Source organism: Watersipora subatra, chromosome 8, assembly GCF_963576615.1.
Source record: "Watersipora subatra chromosome 8, tzWatSuba1.1, whole genome shotgun sequence".
Lineage (NCBI taxonomy): Eukaryota > Metazoa > Bryozoa > Gymnolaemata > Cheilostomatida > Watersiporidae > Watersipora > Watersipora subatra.
The window spans coordinates 47,829,481-47,856,430 of record NC_088715.1 but is presented as its reverse complement, the minus strand read 5'-3'; the positions used below and the strand labels follow the sequence as shown (position 1 = coordinate 47,856,430).

The 26,950-nt window shown below is 36.7% G+C and overlaps 1 protein-coding gene across 1 annotated transcript; it reads left to right on the top strand.

The window, feature by feature from the left end:
* The first annotated feature begins 2,313 nt into the window (after positions 1-2,313).
* Positions 2,314-19,104, top strand: LOC137402022 (WD repeat-containing protein 53-like). The gene is made up of 8 exons (XM_068088492.1): positions 2,314-2,379; positions 5,330-5,513; positions 9,480-9,669; positions 12,350-12,469; positions 13,298-13,435; positions 16,616-16,682; positions 17,079-17,225; positions 18,596-19,104. Exons 1-8 carry the CDS (start codon positions 2,331-2,333, stop codon positions 18,691-18,693), a joined length of 993 nt encoding a protein of 330 aa, XP_067944593.1. The 5' UTR covers positions 2,314-2,330; the 3' UTR covers positions 18,694-19,104.
* Positions 19,105-26,950: the final 7,846 nt, after the last annotated feature.

Below are 26,950 nucleotides of genomic sequence, written 5' to 3'. Positions count from 1 at the left end.
TCATTCTGTGCAGTTCTTTCAGCTGTGTCACCGGCAGATAATCTGGACAATTGCTCTCTTGTGATTTCTGCAGTGCGTGTGTCATCCAAAACATTCTCTAGGTTGATGGCCCGGCCCCTAAGGAGGCGTTCCTTTAGTTTGGCATCAGATAATCCCAATACGATACGACATGGTAGCATTTGATCACGCTGCATACCAAATTCATACTTGGCATCTTGTGTTTTCATTCGCTTGACAAACATGTCAATAGACTGGCTATCAGTTTCATTCATCCACCAAAATACATTCATAAAGCATATTGTGTCTAGAATTACAGTATGCCTCAAAATTTTCTAATATATCAGGAAGCATGTCTCTGTTTTTGCCAATATCATACTCAAATTGACTTAATATCTCTGTAGCCATCTCACTTGCCAGAATAAGTAGTATAGCTACCTGACGTCTGGTAATCAAAGCATTCTCAAGGGGCAACACCCTTCACGTCTGGCTTCAATACCAAATCAATTACTAGCAAGTAATTCTCAAGAAAGATCCGCCACTTTCTCCAGTTGTCACAGACATTTCTCTCAAAAAAGATCTCTCCAGAGGTTTTTAAGCCACTGTTCATCATGAAATTCCCAGGTAGTCACAGAATAAAACTACAGAAACGAAAAGCAGAGGCAGAAAACACCAATCCAAAAAATAGGTGCGGTCAAAAAACTCTGGTTGCCACATGTTATGATAAGTATTGTAGGCATTTACCTGTATATCGGTTTTGTAGCAAGTGTCAGAGCATATCAGGAAAACAGATACTGGCTGGCTTAGCCCACTAACATGTATGTTAATTGGCAACATACATGCTTTGCTTAGCAGTTACTGTAAATTCTTTATAGTGGATATGTTCTTTAGGGATCTGAGCCTTATCAGATCAACTGGCATGCTAATAGCCTAATAGTAAATTCTTACAAAACATTATTGCCACTAAGTCATGTAACTTTAACCAAATCATGTTGTTTCAGACATATTACTATATCTACACACAATCATGATTTATCTTAGCTTGTGTAGCTAGCCCTAGATTACCCAACCGTTCTTTTTTATCAGAGAAGTCGATAGCAGTAATTGCCTCCTCGGTAATCAATGGAGCAAACTGTGACTCCATCATTTTCACTTCTGTTCCAATCCAGCTCCTTTTGCCAAGCTAAGTGATACCAGAATTAATTTACCTCACCAAATGCAAAACCTTGGCTCATTCGCTCAACACTGACCAGTGAATTCTCATTTTCTTCTCCAGTAAGCTAAGACATTGAAAAATATTTTTGGAGTTTTTATTATTATAAGTATTCTTCGTTCCAGCATAATGCTCCTTCAATAAAATAGAAGCTTTCTCTGTTCCATCTATTTCCTATGTCTAGATGTCCTATATCCTGATCAATGCACATCGTTAAGAAGTTCCCAAATACAAAACTACCAAAAAATTTGGTCTCGGTCGACTTTTGGGTTCATCAGTCAGCACCGGTTGGGGTTGATAGTGGTATCCTGACAATTGCAATATATTTTTTCTACAAAAATATGTAAGGAAAATGCAACAAAGATCAATTGTATGAAATAAATATCTAACAAATGGTTCTACTTTAGCAATAGAAACTGCTGAATACACCGGAACACTCTCTCAGCCTGCTCTGTTTTATGACTCCTTTTTTCTCAGTTCTTTTTCCTGCTTAATCACTGTTATCAAAAATTTTCCCAGTTCTCTCTAGCAAATCCACTCTTGACACCATGTGAAAAGTTCAGTGTCGGTTTGGTCAGGGTGGCTCTGATCCATAGCCTTACCAGCTCGACTGACAAGTTAATCGAGATCGTAATTATAGGACAGCTTAAAATAAACACTTTTTGTTATTAATTCATAGTTTTTAAGTATTTATTAGATGAATTATACCAACATTCAAAGCAATGCCTGTAGTTCTGGCTCTTGTATTATTAAATGCTTGGATTAGTTTGGAATTTGAAGGCTATAGAACTGTTTTTTGGTTAATTTATGTAAAAGGTAATGAGGTTTGAATGCCATTTGCAGTACTATTCAAGTTTTTAAATGGCAAAGTTAATCCAAAAAACATCCTTCAGATACCAATTTTCACAAAACAGAGCTTGCACTTTGCATTGTATTGGTCAGTGCGTATTGGCAGATGTATTTCTTAGAACGCTTTCATGTACAAAAGTATTTCATATGTACAATTGTTGGGTGGGTTGTGAACATTCTCTCTCTACCAATTTTATTTGCAGGTTTCTTTACAACAAGCAAATCCAAGCTCATACATTTGCTTATATATTTCAGATCAACTTACGCCTGAATGGCTGAATCACCTAAATCTGATGTACAAAAAATCGTTCTCTCATCTGGTAAGAAAATTGTCAGTTTTTGGGCTTAATCATCATCTCCTTAGTCAGCAGTCCCTTGGTCAGCAACCCTCTCGGTCATTTCCGTATCACCATTATAACTACCAGTAACCTGGCTGCCCGATGTGCAGTGAGAGGTCGTCAGGCATGCCGATAAAGCATAGAAAATTAGTATATATATGCGCAACTATTCTGAAATCCTTGAAGATGAATGGTTCGCGCATGTGATGTGATAGCGCGTTGGGCTGAGAAGCCAAATGTTGTGAGTACGAAGCCCACATGATGCAAATCCTTTTTCTAACCTCTGTTTATGGTTTCGGACAAACAGATGGAAACAGATTTAGTTACAATAAAGACTAGCACCCTGGCAGTCTGGTGTGCCCTGAGAGTTTGAGAGGTGTAATAACTATGTGCACAACTTTTATGAAGCTATGGAGGGTGAGCAATTAGTGCAGGCTGCTAATCCAAAAGCTATGTTCGGATCCCGTCTGATGCAATCTTTTTCTTGACCTTCAAGTTTGGCTTCAGACAGATGGGCGGAAACGGCTGCTATTATAATACAGATTATAATGGTCGTGCCCTTCAGTAGCCACTGTCAGTGTACTTATTGAAGTTTACTATGATTGTAACTTTTTTTATTCAAGGTAGTCATTTTTGAGTAATTAGTCACATGTTAATATCTTAAGCATTCACATTTGCGGTAGAGGTTTAATATGATATGTAACATTATGTATCTATAAATACCTGTCTAAATTTTTCATTTAGTTTTTAAAAAGTTTTTTTTTTCTTGTATCTCAAATCAGTTTTTCCTATTTAAAACAACTAAACACAAATTAATTACACAAAACCACATAAAAACTGTGTATTACCATGGAAAAACGTGTTTTAATTGTTGTAATTCACGACAAACACTCAAAAAGTAACAAATACTTATCTAGAGGTATGATCTGCAATAAAATGTAACATTACTATGTACAATACTACATGGAGTTTGTCGAGACGGACAGTAGTGACTGATGGCAGTGTGAGAGAGACTTCACGGTAACGCATTCGGTACGCTACACTTGTGACACTAAGCTACACTTGTGACACTACGTAACAAAACATAAATTTGAAATTTAACTTAAATTAATTTAACTTACTATACACACTTAAAGCTAATTTTTAATTTTACACTAAACTTAAAGGTTGACTTGCAACAAAATTCACATTACAGTTATTTGGTATCAAAAGATTTACCATGTCTTACTCTGTTGTGTTGTAGGTGCAAAATATGTGGAAATGTGGTTACAAGCTCTTAAAAGCTCAAAGATGAACAGTTAATCACAGCCATCACGAAAACGCCGTAGATTGGAATCCATTTCTCAAAACAGCTCAAATGGGACGTAGCGAAACACGATGGCTTCTGTTTTCACTTTCATGCAACCTCATCCGTCGAATTGTTTTCACAAATATTTCACAAATAGAAATACACCATGTCTATTGTCATTACGCGTTTATTTCATCATCATCGTAATGCTGTTACTTTGAGCACTGGTATCTCAAAACCTACCATTAAAAATTTGTTTAATTTTTTTACCTCAGCTTGAAGGACTGCATATCATCCTCTGATAAACATGAGGAACCTGTTGGTCACCTGGGATAGTCGAAAAATGCTGCAGAAATGGTTTTCACGCTGTTTGGCAAAAAGTGTGGAGTCACATGATCGGATTATGACTAGATGATTAGACCAAGCCGAAACAAAACTGTAAAGTAGTGAGCATCTATATTTGATGAGGGCTTTTTTGTGGAGCCCGAAGTGTTTGTCATAAACTAGTGCTACGAGACATTTTATATTGGGCCTTTTATTGACTTTTCAATTCACGTGAGAACATCACGTGTCAAAACAATAATCAAATTGTTTGAAAGCGTTATCGAAATAAAGAGATTCCAAACTACAGCGTTTTCATGATGGCTGCCATTAATTGTTCGTTTTTTAACTTTTAAGAGCTTGTAATCACATTTCCACATATTTTGCACCTACAACACAGCAAAGTAACACATGGTAAATCTTTTGATACCAACTAACTGTAATGTGAATTTTGTTGCAAGTCAACCTTTAAGTTTAGTGTAAGATTAAAATTTAGCTTTAAGTGTGTGAATAGTAAGTTAAATTAATTTAAGTTAAATTTCAAATTTATGTTTTGTGACGTAGTGACACGAGTGTAGCGTAGTGTCACAAGTGTAGCGTAGTGTCACAAGTGTAGCGTAGTGTCACAAGTGTAGCGTAGTGTCACAAGTGTAGCGTACCGAATGCGTTACCGTGAAGTCTCTCTCACACTGCCATCAGTCACTACTGTCCGTCTCGACAAACTCCATGTAGTATTGTACATAGTAATGTTAGATTTTATTGCAGATCATACCTCTAGATAAGTATTTGTTACTTTTTGAACGTTTGTCATGAATTACAACAATTAAAAACACGTTTTGCAAGTCAACCTTAAATGCTAATTTTATTTTTGTTAATCTTCCTGTTTGGCTCTTAACACCTCGCTTTTAGATTCGCTTTAGCCTTCACTTTTAGCCAGTCTTTTTAAGACATTTTCAAACTGATTCGACAAAAAGCCCAAGCAATTTTGTTTTCAAAAAGACCTCTTGCAGGCTCGGCCAGCTAATGGCTGCATCGAAAACCATTTCGCATCTCAAATTTGTCTCGTCTCTCAAAGCAAATACTTGGCAATTTCTCTGGTATTTCAAATGTTTCGTGTTGGGACACTCGTATTTTGAGGTGTGACTGTATCATTCAATTAATTGAAATTAACAATAATTAAAATTAGTTACTAATAATTTCAATTATTATTAATTTCAATTATTTAATTTATTATTAATGCTTGGGAAATGACTATAATCTCTCTAGCAGAAGGTACCTAGTAAGATACCAACCACTGTTTCAGTTGTTACTCTCTATTTATAGTCGTGGCAGTCAGCAATCACAACATCATATCCATCTGCTATGAGGATGAAATTCTACTCGCTGGTTGTGATGCCGGTTTGCTGACTCTCTGGCGAGATGTGACTGAGGGTGGAAAAATGGAATCGTTATACCTCGGGGTTAAAGATCCTATCAACTGTATTCGCTGCATCAGTGATCATCAGTGGTGGGTTTCCAGTTTGCTTTCATAGCGCGAAACATTATCAAAAGTAAATTTAATTTCCTTTCAAATTGAGCAGTATCTTATTTTTATTTTTAAAAATGTGTGCCAGCTATAAGTTTATAATCTATCTAGTGGCAGCTGTAGATTTAATGCAACAATACTTTTAGGCAATGACAGTGATAAAATCAATAAAAGAAATATTGGTGATATGTAATAAAAGTTACCCTAGGACACTTATGTATTCACGTCATCTAACTTTCGCATTTTTGCGGAGTCATTCATCTCACGAAAATTTCATGAGCGAAACTAAACTATCATAACGAACGAGCGAAAGTGCGAAATTAAATAGCTTTGTTCATTGATATCCACAATAAAATCGTCATATTAGAAATGCAGGTAACCTTTGTGTGTGGTTGGGCTCATTGGGCAATTTCTGCTAAACTCATAGCTAATGCGCCGACTGAGCAGCTTGGCAAAGCAAATTGAGATAACAAGTTCTTTTGGAAAAGCAGGCCTGTATTCCTGGTTGCAAATTGGGGCAGCTAATGTTAGGTGACTAGTTATGAGCATATGGAGGTTTGGAGGGGCGGTATCAGCCCCCTCAACAGGTTTCTTTCATGTAGGGCCTCAACCGGGCATCTCACGTAAAGTTTTAAAAGATTTTATCGGAAGGTATAAACATTTGTTCCATTATTTGATATTTGTTTGTTTTAGGTGATGTGACTGCTAGGACGTTTTCAGATTAAATAGGCTAAACTTGACCACAGTTGAAACGCTCAGAAAAAAAGACATCTTTTTTCTTTTGAGCGTTTCAACAAAGATCAATTTTGCCGATTTTATTTTTAGTTCATCCGAAGGTTTTTACGCTTTCGTTGGGCCATTGCCAAACAGATGTTTGGTAAAACTTGACCTTTTGCAAACCTTTATAAAGGTCGTTAACAAGAATATTTTGCTACTGCTGATGATAATAATGACGCCTAAGAACTACTAAAAGTTGATGTTTGTCTCTATGGCTTGGAATAAAGTGATATTCTACAGCGATAAAAACCGTTCCCGTAGCCGTTGGGCAAATAACTGTTCGAGTTAATGATGTTGAGGTCGAGTTATCTAAAGCAGTTTATCATTACGTGGGAACAGACCAAACAAATCCGTTCGAGTTAACCAAGTGTTCGTGATAAAAATTTACATTTTATCCGAGGGCGAGTTCTCCGAGTTTGACTATACTTAACCGCCAAAAATTCCTAAAAAGTTGGAGCGGCTCAGCCGGCCAGTCGCCCCAGGGAATAGGGGCCTGTGGAAAAGCCAAGACAAACGAGGAAGATGATGATATTAGTTTAGTCACTGAATTTGTAACTGATGAGAATGAAAGTCTGGTAGGGAAAGTCATAAAATTGAATAATAATTATCGTGGCGATGAATTTGATTACCAACCAAAAACAATAACAACCTTGAGGCATGGCCACCGCGTGCTATAAATACTTGAGATATAATATTGATGCCACATCAGTCACGGGGCAAGGGCAAGGACCTAGAGGTCATTGATAGTCCAAGAAACAAATAGCAGCAAGCTATCAAGTTGCATTGTTGATCTCCCCCACACATTTCTACCCGTGGTTCACAAAGACAAACTAGTCCCAAATTGAAAAAAATTTTTACTAGTGAACTGGACCTGAGGAATCCAATTATGTTTGTTCCATTGCATTTATTTTCACATCACTATATTTTCGCACTCATCAGAGCTGCGAAATTAAGTTGTAGCGAAATTTTACTCTGTATGCTACTCACGAAACTAAATACTAGCAAAATATAAGTATCCTAGGGTATATCGGATTTTTTATCGGGTGCACTAGTTGAAGATGCCAAATATAAGTGCGTTGAACTTAATATAAGGCTAAGATTCATTATTAGCAGAGAATCTAAGGCTAAGATTCATTATTAGAGGAGATTCTAAGGCTAAGGTTCATTACCAGGGGAGAATCTTAGGCAAAGATTCATTATCAGAGGAAAATCCTAATCTATGATTTGTTATTAGAGGAGAATCTTAGGCTAAGCTCAAGAAATAAGATATTGAACTAGAAGTGAGGATTTTGACTATTTTTAGTGAGAAAGACAATAACGATATTTTAGAGTTTCTACGAGCACTGGCTTATAATCTATAATTTTGAGCTGGCAGTATGATTGTAATTCTCTTTTTTTTAATTTTTAAATTTATGATTTATAAATAAGTTACATAGGATAATTTTATTGTAAATATTATATTTATTATAGGCCCTACTATGTAATTATTTGTAGTTTATAGATTTATAAATATTAATAAATATTCTATAAAGATATTATCAGTATTTTAATGTTCTTCAGCTACGATAATCGATAACTTTAAATTTGCTCCGCAAAAGGTTAATAGCAGTAATAATTAACAAATAAAAATTGCAATATACAGTCTGGCACATGCATTACTCGCGTCGCCTGTCGTGAAAGACACATATCGGCGAAACTTGTCATTATGTGGACAGAAATAACTTGCTCTGCAACAAACACCTTTGGTACAGGCTAAAATATTTTATTGGACTCGTGTGATGGTCACCAATGGAGTATTAGTCTCTTTCGCTGAAGTGATCTTTCACCAGTGACTTCAAAGTTATTGATACGTCAAACACGTAATAGATAAGTGCTTGTCAGGTATCCCATTCTATTATAGATTTTTACTATTTGTCGTGTGTATCTCGTTAGTCTGAGCATAAGGAGTTCAAAGCGTCTTTAACAAGGTTCACAAGGCAGTATCATCTCTAGAAAAAGAGTTTGTTACTGTCATTGGTACATGAATAGATCTTTTTAAGATAATATTGTTGGACATCACTGTAATATGCTAAGGGAAAGGCTTCACTGTAATATGCTATGGGAAAGGCATCACTGTAATATGCTATGGGAAAGGCTTCACTGTAATATGCTATGGGAAAGGCATCACTGTAATATGCTATGGGAAAGGCATCACTGTAATATGCTATGGGAAAGGCATCACTGTAATATGCTATGGGAAAGGCATCACTGTAATATGCTATGGGAAAGGCATCACTGTAATATGCTATGGGAAAGGCATCACTGTAATATGCTATGGGAAAGGCTTCACTGTAATATGCTATGGGAAAGGCTTCACTGTAATATGCTATGGGAAAGGCTTCACTGTAATATGCTATGGGAAAGGCATCACTGTAATATGCTATGGGAAAGGCATCACTGTAATATGCTATGGGAAAGGCAGCTTTGTAGATTCATAAGCGTTGGCAATTGCTCTCTGTTTAAATTTTGGTTTTTGGCATTGTATCAGATTTTTTCTTCCGTGTCTCTCTTTTTACCTGGCTTATGTAATACTAGTACCCGAAAATGTAGTAATGAAAGAATGTATATATGACAAAAGGTCAAGTAAATAAAATGTTGTATATTCAAAAGCTGAATGTCATGTGTTTGAGTCTCGCACAAAGCACTCTTTTATCCCATTCTTTAATTCTGGCGATAGATGGGCAGTACCCTTGCAGTCTGGTGAGCTGTGAGAGATTTCATGTGTAATAACCATCTACATAATTATTATGAAAACCCAGAGAGTAGTTCAGTGGCGCAGTTTTCAGTCTGCCACACCAAAAGCTGCGAGTGTGAATTCTAGTACTGCATAATTTTTTCTCAACATCCAATCGTGGTTTCAGACAGGCACATCTCTTATTATAGTAATGACTAGCATGCTAGCAGTCCCATGGAAGATCATCATATGTAATAGCTATGCGCACAATTAATCTTTAAACTGCAAGTAAGTGCAGTGGTTAGGGCGTCAGTCCACCAAGCCAAATAGGGTAGTTCAATTCTCATGCGATGCAATCTTTTTTCTTAATGCTTTTAGCATGGCTTCGAGGACCATGGCTCTTATTATAGTAAAGAATACTAACATTGTCCCAAGTTTCTGATTGTTTCATGATCCAGGCTGGTAGGCTGTGGAGATACAATGATGCTTGTGACATTAGTCGCCGGGTGTCTGCAGAAGGTCAACGCGCTGGTCATGCCTGACGAGATCAATAGTATTGATGTGAATGAGAAACGTACCTATGCTGGTATAGGTGATGATTCAGGTCATCTCACCACTGTTGACCTCAAGACATACAAAGTTCACAAGGTATTCTTTCTAATATCTGATTGAATCTCTGATTAGCCTAGTCTGTGGTCATTTAAGTCTCATCGGGTTTATCAGTCCGCACAATTGGCCGGATAATGATTGGTCCATAGCTAATTCGGCTAAAATAAACTCGTGAAATGGGCAATTGGTTCAACGACACGATTGGTTGTATTCAAACTACAAAAGAAACAAAAATACAGAAGAGCAGATTGAATCTATTATTAGAGGAGAATCTAAGGCTATGATTCATTATTAGAAGAAATTCTAAGGCTAAGATTCATTATTAGAGGAAAATCTAAGGCTAAGATTCCTTATTAGAGGAAAATCTAAGGCTAAGATTCCTTATTAGAGAAGAATCTAAGGCTAAGATTCTGTATTAGAGAAAAATCTAAGGCTAAGATTCCTTATTAGAGGAGAATCTAAGGCTAAGATTTCTTATTAGAGAAAAATCTAAGGCTAAGATTCTGTATTAGAGGAAAATCTAAGGCTAAGATTCCTTATTAGAGGAGAATCTAAGGCTAAGATCCATCATTATTCATAGTTGTTAAAATACCTGAAAGCATCGCTGATAAGTGGGATTATAATTAGCAAGCGATGTGATGATGTACAATGTAATGAGACAAAACTTAACAATTTGGGTGTTAAAAAGGTAAGTTTTAAAATTACTGGAAAGGAATCGGTCAGCGTGTCTACATGTTTATACAAGCTCACACTTTTTGTTCAAAGTAGTGGTTTCAGGTTTGCATATGATGTAGAATTTCTCATATAGACATAGGTTACATCGGCCTGTTGTCTTATTATACAATGTTGATGTTGCCACTATCTCCTGCTCTTGATGTTATAATTTATGTTTTTGTCCTTCAATGTCCATATATGGGTCATGAGCCCAGAAACCATGGTAGCGTCAGGTGTGTAAGATTTGGAGTTATCTACACTAGAAGAAGAAGAAAGTTCTCAGTTATTTTGCAAAAAACTTTTGATTCTAGCTTAATTACAGCATATTTTATGGTCAATAAACTGAATGCACGTTCACCATTAGTGCTAAAACATAGTTTTGAGAAAACTGGTGGTAAAGTTTGAGAAAAGAAAACCAATGCGCAATTTTGTTTACATTTCAAAACGTCATAGCAACCCATATCATGGAATTGTGATATTCATCTAGATTTCTGTATTTACATACAAAAGACTACTGAATTTAAGTATTTGAACAGATTTCAGCTGGCTGTCATAGTAATATCTGTATATCTATCACAAAATTTGTTACTTATTCTTAATTTTGCAGATATTAAAAACGGCTTGGCAGTATTGTCGATTTTGAGCACAGCCACAGTATCACCAACATAATCTTTAAGAAAATAATAACAGTACATATCGCACACCATCGGAAACTACATACTTTGATCTTATAAAATCGAATAATTAATCTTATAATTGAATCTTATTACAATCTTATAAGAATCTTTAGGAAATGATCATCATCACTCCTTTCAATGCCACCTCCACTTCAATGCCAGTTGAATGCCAAGTTCAATGCCAGTTGTCACTTCTTTCGACATCAGTTGGAATACAAAAGTACTCATTAAAAGTGTCCAAAATGTCAGATTTATTGTTAAAATCGGCAGAAAAGAATCGATTACTTTTACCAGACGTCATTTTTCACTACTTCCTGTTTAGCGTAGCAACGGTTTTAAAAGGGTTTTTCCGAGGGTTGGATACTTCTATTGCCTAAACTGACTTCAGATTCTGAAACATCACTCTTTGATTGGTCCAGATGCACGCGTTGCAAAAATTATTGTCAATACTATAAATTCAGTATGGCGGCTTCAAAGTCGAATAACTCAGCTTCGTGATTTGTGACTTAACCATGGTTTCTGAGATCACGACCCATATACTTACATAGCTCAGTGCTTGATCTTTTGCACTCATTTCTAAAGGTTGACATATGGTTGTGATATCGTTGTTTAAATGGAGTATCTGTCAAACCTATGAGCATTGCATAATTTTGACAGTAATATATAATGTATATAGCATATAATATATATAATATATATATATGTAAAGCAAGTTTATATGTATATATATACATATAACGCAAGTCACCTGACGAGTGCTGAAGCACGAAGCAGACCGGTCGTGACCCAATAGAGAAACATTAACCTGGAAAAAAGATACATTTAACCTATTCCAACATTCTAGTTATAACACTTCACACTTTTAAGCAGTAGGCCTGGCTACTTGTCTATTATATATATATATATATATATATATATATATATATATATATATATATATATGCCTTATATAATATAAATAAATATACTATATATAATATAAATATATATACCATATGTAATATAAATATATATCATATATAATATAAATATATATACCATATATAATATAAATATATATATACCATATGTTATATAAATGTATATATACCATAATTGCTATAAATATTTATACTATATGTAATGTAAATATATATATATATATATATACCATATATGATATAAATATATATGTACCATATATAAGACATATATATAATAGATATATTAAGACATATATATAGTTATGAATATATTTATAAATATATAAATAACTTGTTCCAAATTTCTTAGCCTTAGCCAATTTATCCTTAGCCAATAAACTTCGATCTCACCCAATCATATTGCAGAGGCTTTTGAAGCATGATAACATCTGTTCCTGTGTCAAGTTTCGACCCAAGAGCCCGTGGTCAATTGTCACAGCTGGCCTCGACTGCATGCTTCATCTCTGGAACTTTAACAAAGGACAGGTGGGTTGTTTAAAATGACCTTAATCATGATTATTAACCGGTAGTCTTCCTTTACAGTGCCTGTTCTTTTATAGTGCCTGTTATAATGACTCAATGGCACCTGCTGAAAAGTGTCAATTACTTACTAAAACATGTTGTGAGATGTTAGACAGCCAAACGATCATTTGGAATGACTTGCCAACTACATTCGTAACTCTGCGTATGAGCCTAATGCTAATGCCTTTCGAAATGGAGCTCGTACATCAATTTTCTCATATCTCAAATCGATTTTCCTATATAAAATAATTAAATACAAATTATGTGCATTTAATTATTCTGATGTACCAACTACGCTCACAACGTAACAAATACCTATTTAGTGGTTATGATCTGTAATAAAATGTAACATTATTACATACAGTACTGTATGGAGTTCTTATCTTCGAGACAGACAGTAGCGGCTACTGCTGTGCGAGAGAGACTTGGCCGCAACACGTCTGGTACGCTACGCTTTTGTGACAATACGTCATGTGAACTTAAAGTGTAACTTGAAAAACTTACCATACTATAAAAACATTTAAAAATAAGTTTCAATCTTACGTTTCACTAAACTTAATTTCACTTGTTCACTTTTTTCTGGCCTGCCCTCTTTTGCCTTCATTTTTAGTCGGCTTGATGCACAGATGTTCTCAAGTGCTTGAGAACATCTGTGCATCATGAACATCAGTAAAATCTTATGGTTGCGGGAACATTTTATCTAAAGTGGAAATTACCAGGAGACTTGATAAAAATATCTTCTATTGTCGAAGTGTTAGGAAATGCTGATGTTTGAGTAAAATATCATGATAGGTGCTTGGAAGTGTAAACATGGCGGATGTTAAAAAGGAGGAGGAAAAAAGTTCATATGTTGTGAATCCTCCCCTTATTCACTCTCTTGCTCTGTCCTCGGATGGACTCATAGCCGCTGCCGGACTCGAAAATGGCAAGGTTAGTTTGCACAGCTTTTCTAACCTTATGAAAGTCTGAGGAGATAAAGAGGACTGTTTATGTAGTTTGGTTGAGATCGTCTTTTTAGAATCTTAACGTGCTTTATTGGATGTCTTCGACTGGCACAGAAATACTGACAGTGAATTGAGGTCGTCCTGGCAGCAATCGAAGGAAAATCTCTGCGAATTTTTAAAATTAGCAAATTTGTGAATATTTTGTCTTGTTCTGAACTAGCTTTGGATTTGAATTTCATGATCTTTCTGTAGAACGTTGTTGAACCTGTCTACCGGTAAATCTACAGAGTGATAAAATGGAAAATTAAACATTTTGTTCACTTAATAATATCAAAACTCATCAGTTATATAGCTTTTGTCGTCTAGATATGTTTTGAAAGTTGCAAATTATATCATAAGCATCACAAAAAATAATTATTTAACACTATTACTATAATAGTATTTAAAGGTTGACTTGCATCAAAATTCACATTACAGTTATTTGATATCAAAAGATTCACCATGTCTTACTCTGTTGTGTTGTAAGTGCCAAATATGTAGAAATGTAATTACAAGTTCTTAAAAGCTAAAAAACAAACAGTTAATCGCAGCCACAAAGACTGCCGTAGTTTGGATTCTCTTTCCAAAACGGCTCAAATGTGACGTAGTTGTTACAGGATGGTTTCTGTTTACACTTTCACACAACCTTATTCGTTGAAATATTTTCACAAATATACTTCACGCATTCAATAAAACCATGTACAGTGAAACTCGGATAACTCTAACTTCAAGGGACCGAGCAAAAGTGTTCGAATTATCAGAGCGTTCAAGTTATCAGAGCACTGTCACAAGTCCATGTATTTACTTATTTATTAGTAGATACATGTACATATACAAACTATAATATAAATCAAAAGCACAAATGGCTTGTTTTAAATTAAATGCTTCTAATGTAAAGTTTAAAACGTTTTTATCAAAAAGTATAGAGATTTTTCTATCACTTGAGATTGGTTTGTTGTTTGAGGTGATGTTAGTGCCAGGACGTTTTCTAGATTGACATTGGCAAAACTTGATCGTTGCTGAAATGCTCAAAAGAAAAGACATCTTTTTCTTTTGAGCGTTTTACCCACGATCAATTTTGCCGATTTTTCTTGAAGTTTACGCAAAGATTACATTACTTTACCTGGGATTCGTTAAGAGCAACACTCCGAGGCAGTTCAATTAAAAGTTTTACGAGGTTTTATGGTACATAGTATATCACTCACGCTTTTTGAATAGATACTTATTGAATGTACACACTATTCTGTGTTTAGGTCAAACGATGAATAGTTTTTTGTAGCTCAGACAACGTATACGTTTAATTACAACAATTTTTAAGACGTTTTAAACATTCAACATTCCGACGTTGATTCAACATGGAATCAACGTCGGAAAACTATTCATCACGGGCTAGCCGGGTCACGCACTCAAAGATTTTCGCCACGCACATACAAAACAAAAACAACATGCTGTTTTTGTTTTGTATGTGCGTGGCGAAAATCCTTGCCCGCGTGACCAGGCTAGCCCGTGCAATTCATCGTATAGCAGGATAAATCAAATTTCACCAAACCTTTAGAAAAGTCGTTGACAAAAATATTTTGCCGATGGAGGTAATAATGACGCTTATGAATTACGAAAAGTTGAGGTTTACCTCTATGGCTTGGAACAGAGTGGTTTTCTAAAGCGATAGCAACCGTTTCGGTAACCGTTGGGCAAAAAACAGTTCGTTATAACAGTGTTGAGTTCGAGTTATATAGAGCCATTTATCATTGCGTGGGAACGGACCAAGCAAATCCATTCGAGTTAACCATGTGTTCGCTATATCCGAGGGCGAGTTATCCATGTTTCACTGTATATTGTTCTTACTCATCTGTTTTATCGTCATTGTAATGCTGTCACTTTTAGCAGTGATATCTTATAACTTACCGTAAGAATTCATTTAATTGTTTAATCTTACCTCGAAGGAGTACATATCATTGTCTGATAATCATGATGAGCCTGTTGGTCACCTGTGATAATCGAAAAGTGCTGCAAAAATTATTTTCGAAGTATTGGGTCACATGATCAGATTACGACTCGACGATTAGTTCAAGCCAAAACAAAACTGTAAAGTAGTGAGCATCTATATTTGATACGGGGTCTTCGGTAAAACCCGAAGTGTTTATCATAAACTAGTGCTACGATAAGTTTATATAGAGCTTTTGATTGGCCTTTCAATTCACATGAGAACATCACGTGACAAGACAATATTCAAACTGTCACGGCTACGTCAGAGAAATAATCGGATTCCAATCTACGGCGGCTTTTTGTTTTTGAGCTTTTAAGAGCTTGTAATCACATTCCCACATATTTGGCACCTACAACACAACAGAGTAAGACATGGTGAATCTTTTGATCCCAAATAACTGTAACGTGAATTTTGGTGCAAGTCAACCTTTAACACTAGTACTATAATAGCATTTAATACTAGTACTATACCTAATAGTATTTGACACTAGCACTATGATAGTATTTAACACTAGTCTCTATCATTGTACCCGGGCAGTTTAACGTGCCGTGAGAGATGTGTAATCAATATACACACAATTATTTTGGGATGCTAATGAGTTGGTGCTGTTGTTATGGTGTCTGTGACTCCTTGTTTCTGCATGTTAAAGTAGGATTGACAATTCCTTGTTGTTGCATGCTAAAGTAAGACTGACAACTCCTTGTTGTTGCATGCTAAAGTAAGACTGACAACTCCTTGTTGTTGCATGCTAAAGTAGGACTGACAACTCTTTGATGTTGCATGCTAAAGTAGGACTGACAACTCTTTGATGTTGCATGCTAAAGTAGGACTGACAACTCCTTGTTGCTGCATGCTAAAGTAAGACTGACAACTCCTTGTTGTTGCATGCTAAAGTAGGACTGACAACTCTTTGATGTTGCATGCTAAAGTAGGACTGACAACTCCTTGATGTTGCATTCAAAAGTAGGACTGACAACTCATTGTTACTGCATGCTAAAGTCGGACTGACAACTCTTTGTTGTTGCATGCTAAGGTAGGACTGATGACTCCTTGTTGCTGCATGTTAAAGTAGGACTGACAACTCCTTATTGCTTCAAGATAAGACTAGAAGTTGCCTTTAAATTTGTCCTCAATTTTTAGATTCATCTTTACACAATCGGAGGGAAGGGCTTTAAGTTTTCCTCTCTGTTGGATGCACACACTCGAGGTATTTGTAAGCATTTACTAAATCCAAGGTGATGGTGTTGAAGTGTTAATAGAGCTGTAGCCTCTGTAAGTAAGACTTGGAGTTAAACAACATCCTGTCAGAATAAGTACTTATTATTAGATCTTGTATCCTAGTCTACACTTGGACAGGAGGCTAGGTTGCACTCAGTACAATATCGATAAGTACACAGTGTTACATCTTGTATCCAAGTCTACACTTGGACATGAGTATGTTTAGTAAGGTAAGTATATTATATAAATGCATATCAGATAAAACAAGTGTGTGGTTGTAATTCTTGTTCACTTTGCAAAAGAAGCAGACTTTATTTTGAGTGATTTGAGTTGATTTTTTGAGTTTGATTTGAGTTGGTATGTAGGGATGATCTTCTTTATTCAGGAGTCAGCGGGCTGACCATCACACCAGACAGCAAACTGGTATCAGCGGGAAATGACTGTCAGTTGAATGTGTGGAAAATCTCCACTGCCAGAGCACCAGGAAAAACTCTAGTTTGGCTTGTACCCCAGCACACCACCTTGCATACAGGCAAGCTTTGTTTAGCTTTCAATTCTCGATATCAACTCAATTTCCTTGACAGAGAAGTAGATTTTTTATTGACTTGTTTTTTTGTTTTAGAATGCAATTTATTTTTAATGTTGAAAGTTTTGCTTATACTAGGTTCGAAGTTTGTGAGTCGACTAAACGAGGAATGAAGTCGCTGATTTAGGGATGAATTCCTATGGTCGTAAGAATTTTTTCTAGCAGGAAACTGCTACAAAATTTTAGCTGTTTCCTGATAAGTGCCAATTTTGCGAGTGTCCAAGGCTGTAGTGAAGTCACTGCTTTAGGGGGTGCTTCTTGCTGTTGTGTTTCATCACTATCGAAACCATGGTATCTACAATTGAATCAACAGATTTACAATATTTGCTTTTATTATAAAAATAGTGATTTTATGAAGCGGTACTGACACAAACCTTTTGCCGTCTTTGAAAATACTCGCTGGGTTTTTCATATAGTCCACTGATATCGGATAATACAAAAGTGCCTACCGTACTTTTCGGACTATAAACTGCACCCCTATATAAGCCGAATCTGCTTTATTTTCCAAAAACGATAATAAAACTATACATAGGCCGCACCTTTGTAAAGGCCGAAAAACTCAAGACGGTGCTTTTTAACACAGCAGCAACTTTGCTGTTTAAAACGGAATAGTGCCTAATGGCACTGTTTTGCTTTTTAACCGATGCTTTTTAACTTAGTGCCTAACGGAACAGTACCATTAGGCATTGTTTCGTTTTTTCTTTCACCGCTAGAGGCACACCAACTGGAGATTCCGGTTAATGCACCCTAGTGGTGAAAGAAAAAGCCACAGAATAGCCGCACCCTTATATAAGCCGCATCGCTCAAATCATCAGAAAAAAGTAGCGGCTAATAATCTGAAAAGTACGGTAAATGTTCTGATAAGAAAATTGGTTTGTCAAACATAAATTACGTGTTGATTGCTTAAGTCTAGAAGGCGAACATATCGGAATATTCAAAGCGTCAAAACACAAGGCTTTCTACCAAGGACTGTCCAATTTCTCTCAAACCACTATCGCGATTGGTCGAACACACCACACATCAAAACAAACCCTCGTGGCCCCTTCAACCCAAATGCTACCCTTTGATTAGCGAAGGACAAACAAAACTGCTGAACCACAGACAGAAAATTGCTCTGGATTAATATACATGTACATGCACTTTGACCATTTACCTATGAGGCTTCAAGTGTTAAGTGCTATTCTACCATCTGTTCTCTAATGTCTCGTACAATATGAAGATTCATTAACACGAGCATCTACACCGTACGTCTTTGTTTTAGAGGTTTTTCTTTTACTTTCACTTAGATTCATAAGTATGCTGTTTTTTGTTTGTAGAAAAACCATCAAGTGTGGCAGTTTTTGCACAGAAGAATCGCCTGATTGTTGCTGATGAAACAGACAAGATAACGTTATATAATTGGCTGACCTCTTGATCTTTTCATGAACTGAAAGCTTTTTATGCATGAACCAGAATCTCTGGCTTTATATATGTTAGTCACTTCTGCCCACTGGTCAAGATGTTGCCACCCATTATATTGCCTGACTTTCTCTGTCAAAGAATACATCATATAGCTATGATTTAATTAGTCATTCACAACTTCCTTATTTACAGTTTTTATACTCTCATGAATATCACTTTTGTGTGAAAACTAGATATTATTTTGCTAATGTTAAAACTAGACCTGCATCTGTCAAGCTGTAGGAAGCACTTTTCAATTTTAATATTTGCAGTAATGAGTAGCGATGTTGTAAAATATCCATGTACATATTTTGTGCAAAGCCATTTTAATTTTTTAGAAAAAGTAACTATAGCTATTGTCTTTGTGCAATCAAATAAATTTTTTGTGGTGAAAGCTTATATTATACTATCAGTAGGCCTGGATATGCCTGAGATTTATTTATTTTGAATCCGATAGCCTGCAGGTTGGCGTATAAGAGACTGGTTCTCAGGAAGCAGATGGAGTTTGTAAACCAAATATTTTAGCGACCTGATGAATGACACGGAACATGTGCGTGTGAAGTGGGGATAAAATCTGCCAAAAATGTGGAAACATAGAGTTTACATGGACTAACAGACAGGCACAATGGCAAAGGGGGCTTTATTAATATAAATTAAATATTTAATGTTTGTTTCCAAAGTTATGTACCAAAATAATACTGATTCAAATTGACGGTATTTTCTAGTAATTCAACAGTAATGGTAGCGTTGTCTCCTCGTTTTAACCTATGAAAAAACAAGTTGAAATGAAATTCATCAGCTATAAGTCTTCATTCAAGATAGCTAGCAAAGAAACAGATGTAGCACATTTAGAAACCCAAAGAAGAACAATTAAAATGTGTCTAAGTGTAAAAACTACCTAAGAAAATCCAAGCAGCACTAATTAACATTTCATATATTATGAGTAGTTTTTTGGAAAAGTATACAATCTCTTCATTTTCAACTTGTGTCTATTAGATGTCTTTATTTCCTAACCTAAAGAAAGCGGAGATTTTTAATAGCTTTGAAGACAAAAATTGGTTTTTATTGCCTTGTTTGAAGCATTACTAGCAAAATGAACAACAACTACAAGGCTTTTTGTTTAAGTCAGTTTAATAAGACAGTAGTTTAAGTTGCTGTCAATAGTTTAAGTAACCGTCAGTAGTTCAAGTTGTTGTCAGTAGTTTAAGTTGCTGTCAGTAGTTCAAGTTGCTATCAGTAGTTCAAGTTGCTGTCAGTAGTTTAAGTTGCTATCAGTAGTTCAAGTTGTTGTCAGTAGTTCAAGTTGCTGTAAGTAGTTCAAGCTGCTGTCAGTAGTTTAAGTTGCTGTCAGTAGTTCAAGTTGCTGTCAGTAGTTCAAGTTGCTGTAAGTAGTTTAAGTTGCTGTCAGTAGTTTAAGTTGCTGTCAGTAGTTCAAGTTGCTGTCAGTAGTTCAAGTTGCTGTAAGTAGTTTAAGTTGCTGTCAGTAGTTTAAGTTGCTGTCAGTAGTTCAAGTTGCTGTCAGTAGTTTAAGTTGCTGTAAGTAGTTCAAGTTGTTGTCAGTAGTTCAAGTTGCTGTAAGTAGTTCAAGTTGCTATCAGTAGTTTAAGTTGCTGTCAGTAGTTTAAGTAACCGTCAGTAGTTCAAGTTGTTGTCAGTAGTTTAAGTTGCTGTAAGTAGTTCAAGTTGTTGTCAGTAGTTCAAGTTGCTGTCAGTAGTTTAAGTTGCTGTAAGTAGTTCAAGTTGTTGTCAGTAGTTCAAGTTGCTGTCAGTAGTTCAAGCTGCTGTCAGTAGTTTAAGTTGCTGTCAGTAGTTTAAGTAACCGTCAGTAGTTCAAGTTGTTGTCAGTAGTTTAAGTTGCTGTAAGTAGTTCAAGTTGTTGTCAGTAGTTCAAGTTGCTGTAAGTAGTTCAAGCTGCTGTCAGTAGTTTAAGTTGCTGTCAGTAGTTTAAGTAACCGTCAGTAGTTCAAGTTGTTGTCAGTAGTTTAAGTTGCTGTAAGTAGTTCAAGTTGTTGTCAGTAGTTCAAGTTGCTGTCAGTAGTTCAAGTTGCTGTCAGTAGTTTAAGTTGCTGTCAGTAGTTTAAGTAACCGTCAGTAGTTCAAGTTGTTGTCAGTAGTTTAAGTTGCTGTAAGTAGTTCAAGTTGTTGTCAGTAGTTCAAGTTGCTGTAAGTAGTTCAAGCTGCTGTCAGTAGTTTAAGTTGCTGTCAGTAGTTCAAGTTGCTGTAAGTAGTTTAAGTTTCTGTCAGTAGTTTAAGTTGCTGTCAGTAGTTCAAGTTGCTGTCAGTAGTTCAAGTTGCTGTCAGTATTTTAAGTCGCTGTCAGTAGTTTGAGTCGCTGTCAGTAGTTTAAGTTGCTGTCAGTAGTTTAAGCCGCTGTCAGTATTTTAAGTTGCTGTCAGTAGTTCAAGTTCCTGCCAGTAGTTTAAGTTGCTGTCAGTATTTCAAGTCGCTGTCAGTAGTTTAAGTCGCTGTCAGTAGTTAAAGGTGTTGTCAGCAGTTCAAGTTGCTGTCTGTAGTTCAAGTTGCTGTCAGTAGTTCAAGTTGCTGTCAGTAGTTAAAGTTGCTGTCAGTAATTAAAGTTGCTGTCAGTAGTTTAAGTTGCTGCCAGTAGTTCAAGTTGTTGTCAGTAGTTTAAGTCGCGGTCAGTAGTTCAAGTTGTTGTCAGTAGTTTAAGTTGCTATCAGTAGTTCAAGTTGCTGTCAGTAGTTTAAGTTGCTGTCAGTAGTTTAAGTTGTTGTCAGTAGTTCAAGTTGCTGTCAGTAGTTAAAGTTGCTGTCAGTAGTTTAAGTTGTTGTCAGTAGTTTAAGTCGCGGTCAGTAGTTTAAGTTGCTGTCAGTAGTTTAAGTTGCTGTCAGTAGTTCAAGTTGCTGTCAGTAGTTCAAGTTGCTGTCAGTAGTTTAAGTCGATGTCAGTAGTTCAAGTTGCTGTCAGTACTTTAAGTCACTGTCAAGTGTTTTCAAGCATGGTGTCCAGGCATAAGCATCAGATCAGTGATTTCAAAATTGATAAACTAAAAATAAATCTTTTCATCTTTCATTATTCAAATTCATCTTGTGACTTATTTCTCACAGCCGAGATAATTAAAAATTGATGCATTTTTACCTCCAAGTAGAGCGCATTGTGCTACTAAACAATAACCTGGACCAGTTTCCATGAAAACCTACTGCTAGTGTATGCCAGTACATTTGCCAAAAGCCCTAATTTCAGCTGCAACTTAATGGAAGCATTCATTATCATTCAATATCATATATTATCAATATCATATATTATCAATTCAGCCACATGAGCTTGATGCATTCATTAGGCGATATATGTCACTATATGGAAGCAAATACGCTACCACTCTCGGTTACAACACAATGTGATGGGGTAACGTCATGGAGAATGGTAGCTCTTATCAGTAAGCTTTCTCAAATTATCCATTGACAATGTGCCAGGCTAATAGCAGGTGGCAGGGAACTACATTACCTCTCATTGTCTATGAGCAATTTTTAATACCCGGGCGCCGCTAGGCATTCACCTAGCAGATATATATACTAGCTGTGCTACCCGGCGTTGCCCGGGGAATAAAAAAGTCTCGACAGAAAATTGATTTGTATTTAACATATAACAACATTTACTATTCTAACTTGCAAACTACATATCATGAGATAAGTGTTTTGTGTAGTTTAAATAAATTAAGTGAAAAATGAAAACAACTGTAAAGGTTTTGAAACTTTGTCAAACAACTGCAACTTACAAGTTGTTAGCCTGGCACATTGCCAATGGAAAATTGCAGTAAGCTGCTAGGCTTCTAATGACGGTACTCAATGACATTGCGTTAGCATTGTTGTCCAGCTGCAGTTATTCTAATAATAGCTATCCCTGGAATGCAGACAGACTTACGACATACAGATGGACATACTTCGAGAAATATATATATAGATATAAGTATAATAATATAATAATAATAAATATATATATATATATATAGAGCCATGTCCGTTTGTCTTAAGCCATCATTGAAGGTTAGAAAAAAGGTTGCATTCCATGGCATTAGAGCTCGCAACAATAGCATGGCGGCCATACATTCTAACACGTTGGGTAATTGCCCACTTTCCAGCATTTCAGAATAGTTGTATAAATAGTTATATTCTGTCACACCTGACGATCTCTCATGGCACTTATGACTACCAGTGTACAGCTAGCATTAAATATATTTGTTAAAGATTGCTTCAAGTTTGAAAAATTAGCGATGTCTGTCTGTCTCGCTTACTGCAAGAAAAAGCTGTGCACCTTTTAAAGAGCATTATTGGCTTAAACATTGTCTCTTGATGACTGGAATGGCACTCAGTTGTTGCAAACAATTTAAGATTGGAATTCATTCTTGTTACCACCAATAGTCTTATTGGGAATTGAAACCAAAATGTTCTCTGTAGGTCACAAGCTTTAGACTACATGCTCAAAGATACTCTCTTGTTTAAAAATATGCTAAGATGTAACCACATCATGGTTAGGATGATGGCTGTATATTTTGCTCTACTAAATTTAACTCATTTCAAATTAAGTCTGATCATTCTTAATGTTTTTTGCTTCTTTAAAAAGACCACTACACCTTATACCAGACACCAACACCTTATACCAGACACTAACACTTTATACCAGACACTAACACCTTATACCAAACACTAACACTTTATACCAGACACTAACACCTTATACCAGACACTAACACCTTATACCAGACACTAACACCTTATACCAGACACTAACACCTTATACCAGACACTAACACCTTATACCAGACACTAACACCTTATACCAGACACCAACACTTTATACCAGACACCAACACCTTATACCAGACACTAACACCTTATACCAGACACTAACACTTTATACCAGGCACTAACACTTTATACCAGACACTAACACCTTATACCAGACACTAACACCTTATACCAGACACCAACACCTTATACCAGACACAACACCTTATACCAGACACGAACACCTTATACCAGACACTAACACCTTATACCAGACACAACACCTTATACCAGACACTAACACTTTATACCAGACACTAACACCTTATACCAGACACGGAGACCTTATACCAGCCACCAACACCTTATACCAGACACAACACCTTATACCAGACACAACACCTTATACCAGACACCAACACTTTATACCAGACACTAACACTTTATACCAGACACTAACACCTTATACCAGACACGGAGACCTTATACCAGCCACCAACACCTTATACCAGACACAACACCTTATATCAGACACCAACACCTTATACCAGACACCAACACCTTATACCAGACACTAACACCTTATACCAGACACTAACACTTTATACCAGACACTAACACCTTATACCAGACACGGAGACCTTATACCAGCCACCAACACCTTATACCAGACACAACACCTTATACCAGACACCAACACCTTATACCAGACACCAACACCTTATACCAGACGCTAACACCTTGTACCAGACACGAACACCTTGTACCAGACACTAACACCTTATACCAGACACTATACACCTTATACCAGACACTATACACCTTATACCAGACACGAACACCTTTTACCAGACACCAACACCTTATACCAGACACGAACGCCTTATACCAGACACTAACACCTTATACCAGACACCAACACCTTATACCAGACACTAACACCCTATACCAGACACTATACACCTTATACCAGACACTAACACCTTATACCAGACACTAACACCTTGTACCAGACACCAACACCTTATACCAGACACCAACACCTTATACCAGACACCAACACCTTATACCAGACACGAACACCTTATACCAGACACTAACACCTTATACCAGACACTAACACCTTATACCAGACACTAACACCTTATACCAGACACGAACACCTTATACCAGACACTAACACCTTATACCAGACACGAACACCTTATACCAGACACTAACACCTTATACCAGACACCAACACCTTATACCAGACACTAACACCCTATACCAGACACTATACACCTTATACCAGACACTAACACCTTATACCAGACACTAACACCTTATACCAGACACTAACACCTTATACCAGACACGAACACCTTATACCAGACACTAACACCTTATACCAGACACCAACACCTTATACCAGACACTAACACCCTATACCAGACACTATACACCTTATACCAGACACTAACACCTTATACCAGACACTAACACCTTATACCAGACACGAACACCTTATACCAGACACGAACACCTTATACCAGACACCAACACCTTATACCAGACACTAACACCTTATACCAGACACCAACACCTTATACCAGACACTAACACCTTATACCAGACACTAACACCTTATACCAGACACTAACACCTTATACCAGACACGAACACCTTATACCAGACACCAACACCTTATACCAGACACGAACACCTTATACCAGACACTAACACCTTATACCAGACACCAACACCTTATACCAGACACTAACACTTTATACCAGACACTAACACCTTATACCAGACACTAACACCTTATACCAGACACTAACACCTTATACCAGACACTAACACCTTATACCAGACACCAACACCTTATACCAGACACTAACACTTTATACCAGACACTAACACCTTATACCAGACACCAACACCTTATACCAGACACTAACACCTTATACCAGACACGAACACCTTATACCAGACACCAACACCTTATACCAGACACTAACACCTTATACCAGACACGAACACCTTATACCAGACACTAACACCTTATACCAGACACTAACACCTTATACCAGACACTAACACCTTATACCAGACACGAACACCTTATACCAGACACTAACACCTTATACCAGACACGAACACCTTATACCAGACACTAACACCTTATACCAGACACCAACACCTTATACCAGACACTAACACCCTATACCAGACACTATACACCTTATACCAGACACTAACACCCTATACCAGACACTATACACCTTATACCAGACACCAACACCTTATACCAGACACTAACACCTTATACCAGACACTAACACCTTATACCAGACACCAACACCTTATACCAGACACTAACACTTTATACCAGACACTAACACCTTATACCAGACACCAACACCTTATACCAGACACTAACACCTTATACCAGACACGAACACCTTATACCAGACACCAACACCTTATACCAGACACTAACACCTTATACCAGACACTAACACCCTATACTAGACACTATACACCTTATACCAGACACTAACACCTTATACCAGACACTAACACCTTATACCAGACACGAACACCTTATACCAGACACGAGCACCTTATACCAGACACCAACACCTTATACCAGACACTAACACCTTATACCAGACACTAACACCCTATACCAGACACTATACATATTATACCAGACACTAACACCCTATACCAGACACTATACACCTTATACCAGACACTAACACCTTATACCAGACACTAACACCTTATACCAGACACCAACACCTTATACCAGACACCAACACCTTATACCAGACACCAACACCTTATACCACACACTAACACCTTATACCAGACACTAACACCCTATACCAGACACTATACACCTTATACCAGACACCAACACCTTATACCAGACACGAACACCTTATACCAGACACTACACCTTATACCAGACACCAACACCTTATACCAGACACCAACACCTTATACCAGACACTAACACCTTATACCAGACACTAACACCTTATACCAGACACTAACACCTTATACCAGACACCAACACCTTATACCAGACACTAACACATTATACCAAACACTAACACCTTATACCAGACACGAACACCTTATACCAGACACGAACACCTTATACCAGACACTAACACCTTATACCAGACACCAACACCTTATACCAGACACTAACACCTTATACCAGACACCAACACCTTATACCAGACACCAACACCTTATACCAGACACTAACACCTTATACCAGACACCAACACCTTATACCAGACATTAACACCTTATACCAGACACCAACACCTTATACCAGACACTAACACCTTATACCAGACACCAACACCTTATACCAGACACTAACACCTTATACCAGACACCAACACCTTGTCAATATACTTTATAGTACAGCATTATGTGAAAAGAGCTTTTTCTTTTAATACACATAATTTACTTATTTAT

Bases quoted from the DNA above. Each gene is read 5' to 3' on its own strand.
- LOC137402022 (XM_068088492.1), top strand. From the start codon at position 2,331: ATGGCTGAATCACCTAAATCTGATGTACAAAAAATCGTTCTCTCATCT. The intron at 12,470-13,297 runs GTGGGTTGTTTA...ATATCATGATAG, and splicing joins GGAACTTTAACAAAGGACAG to GTGCTTGGAAGTGTAAACAT. The intron at 13,436-16,615 runs GTTAGTTTGCAC...CTCAATTTTTAG, and splicing joins CCGGACTCGAAAATGGCAAG to ATTCATCTTTACACAATCGG.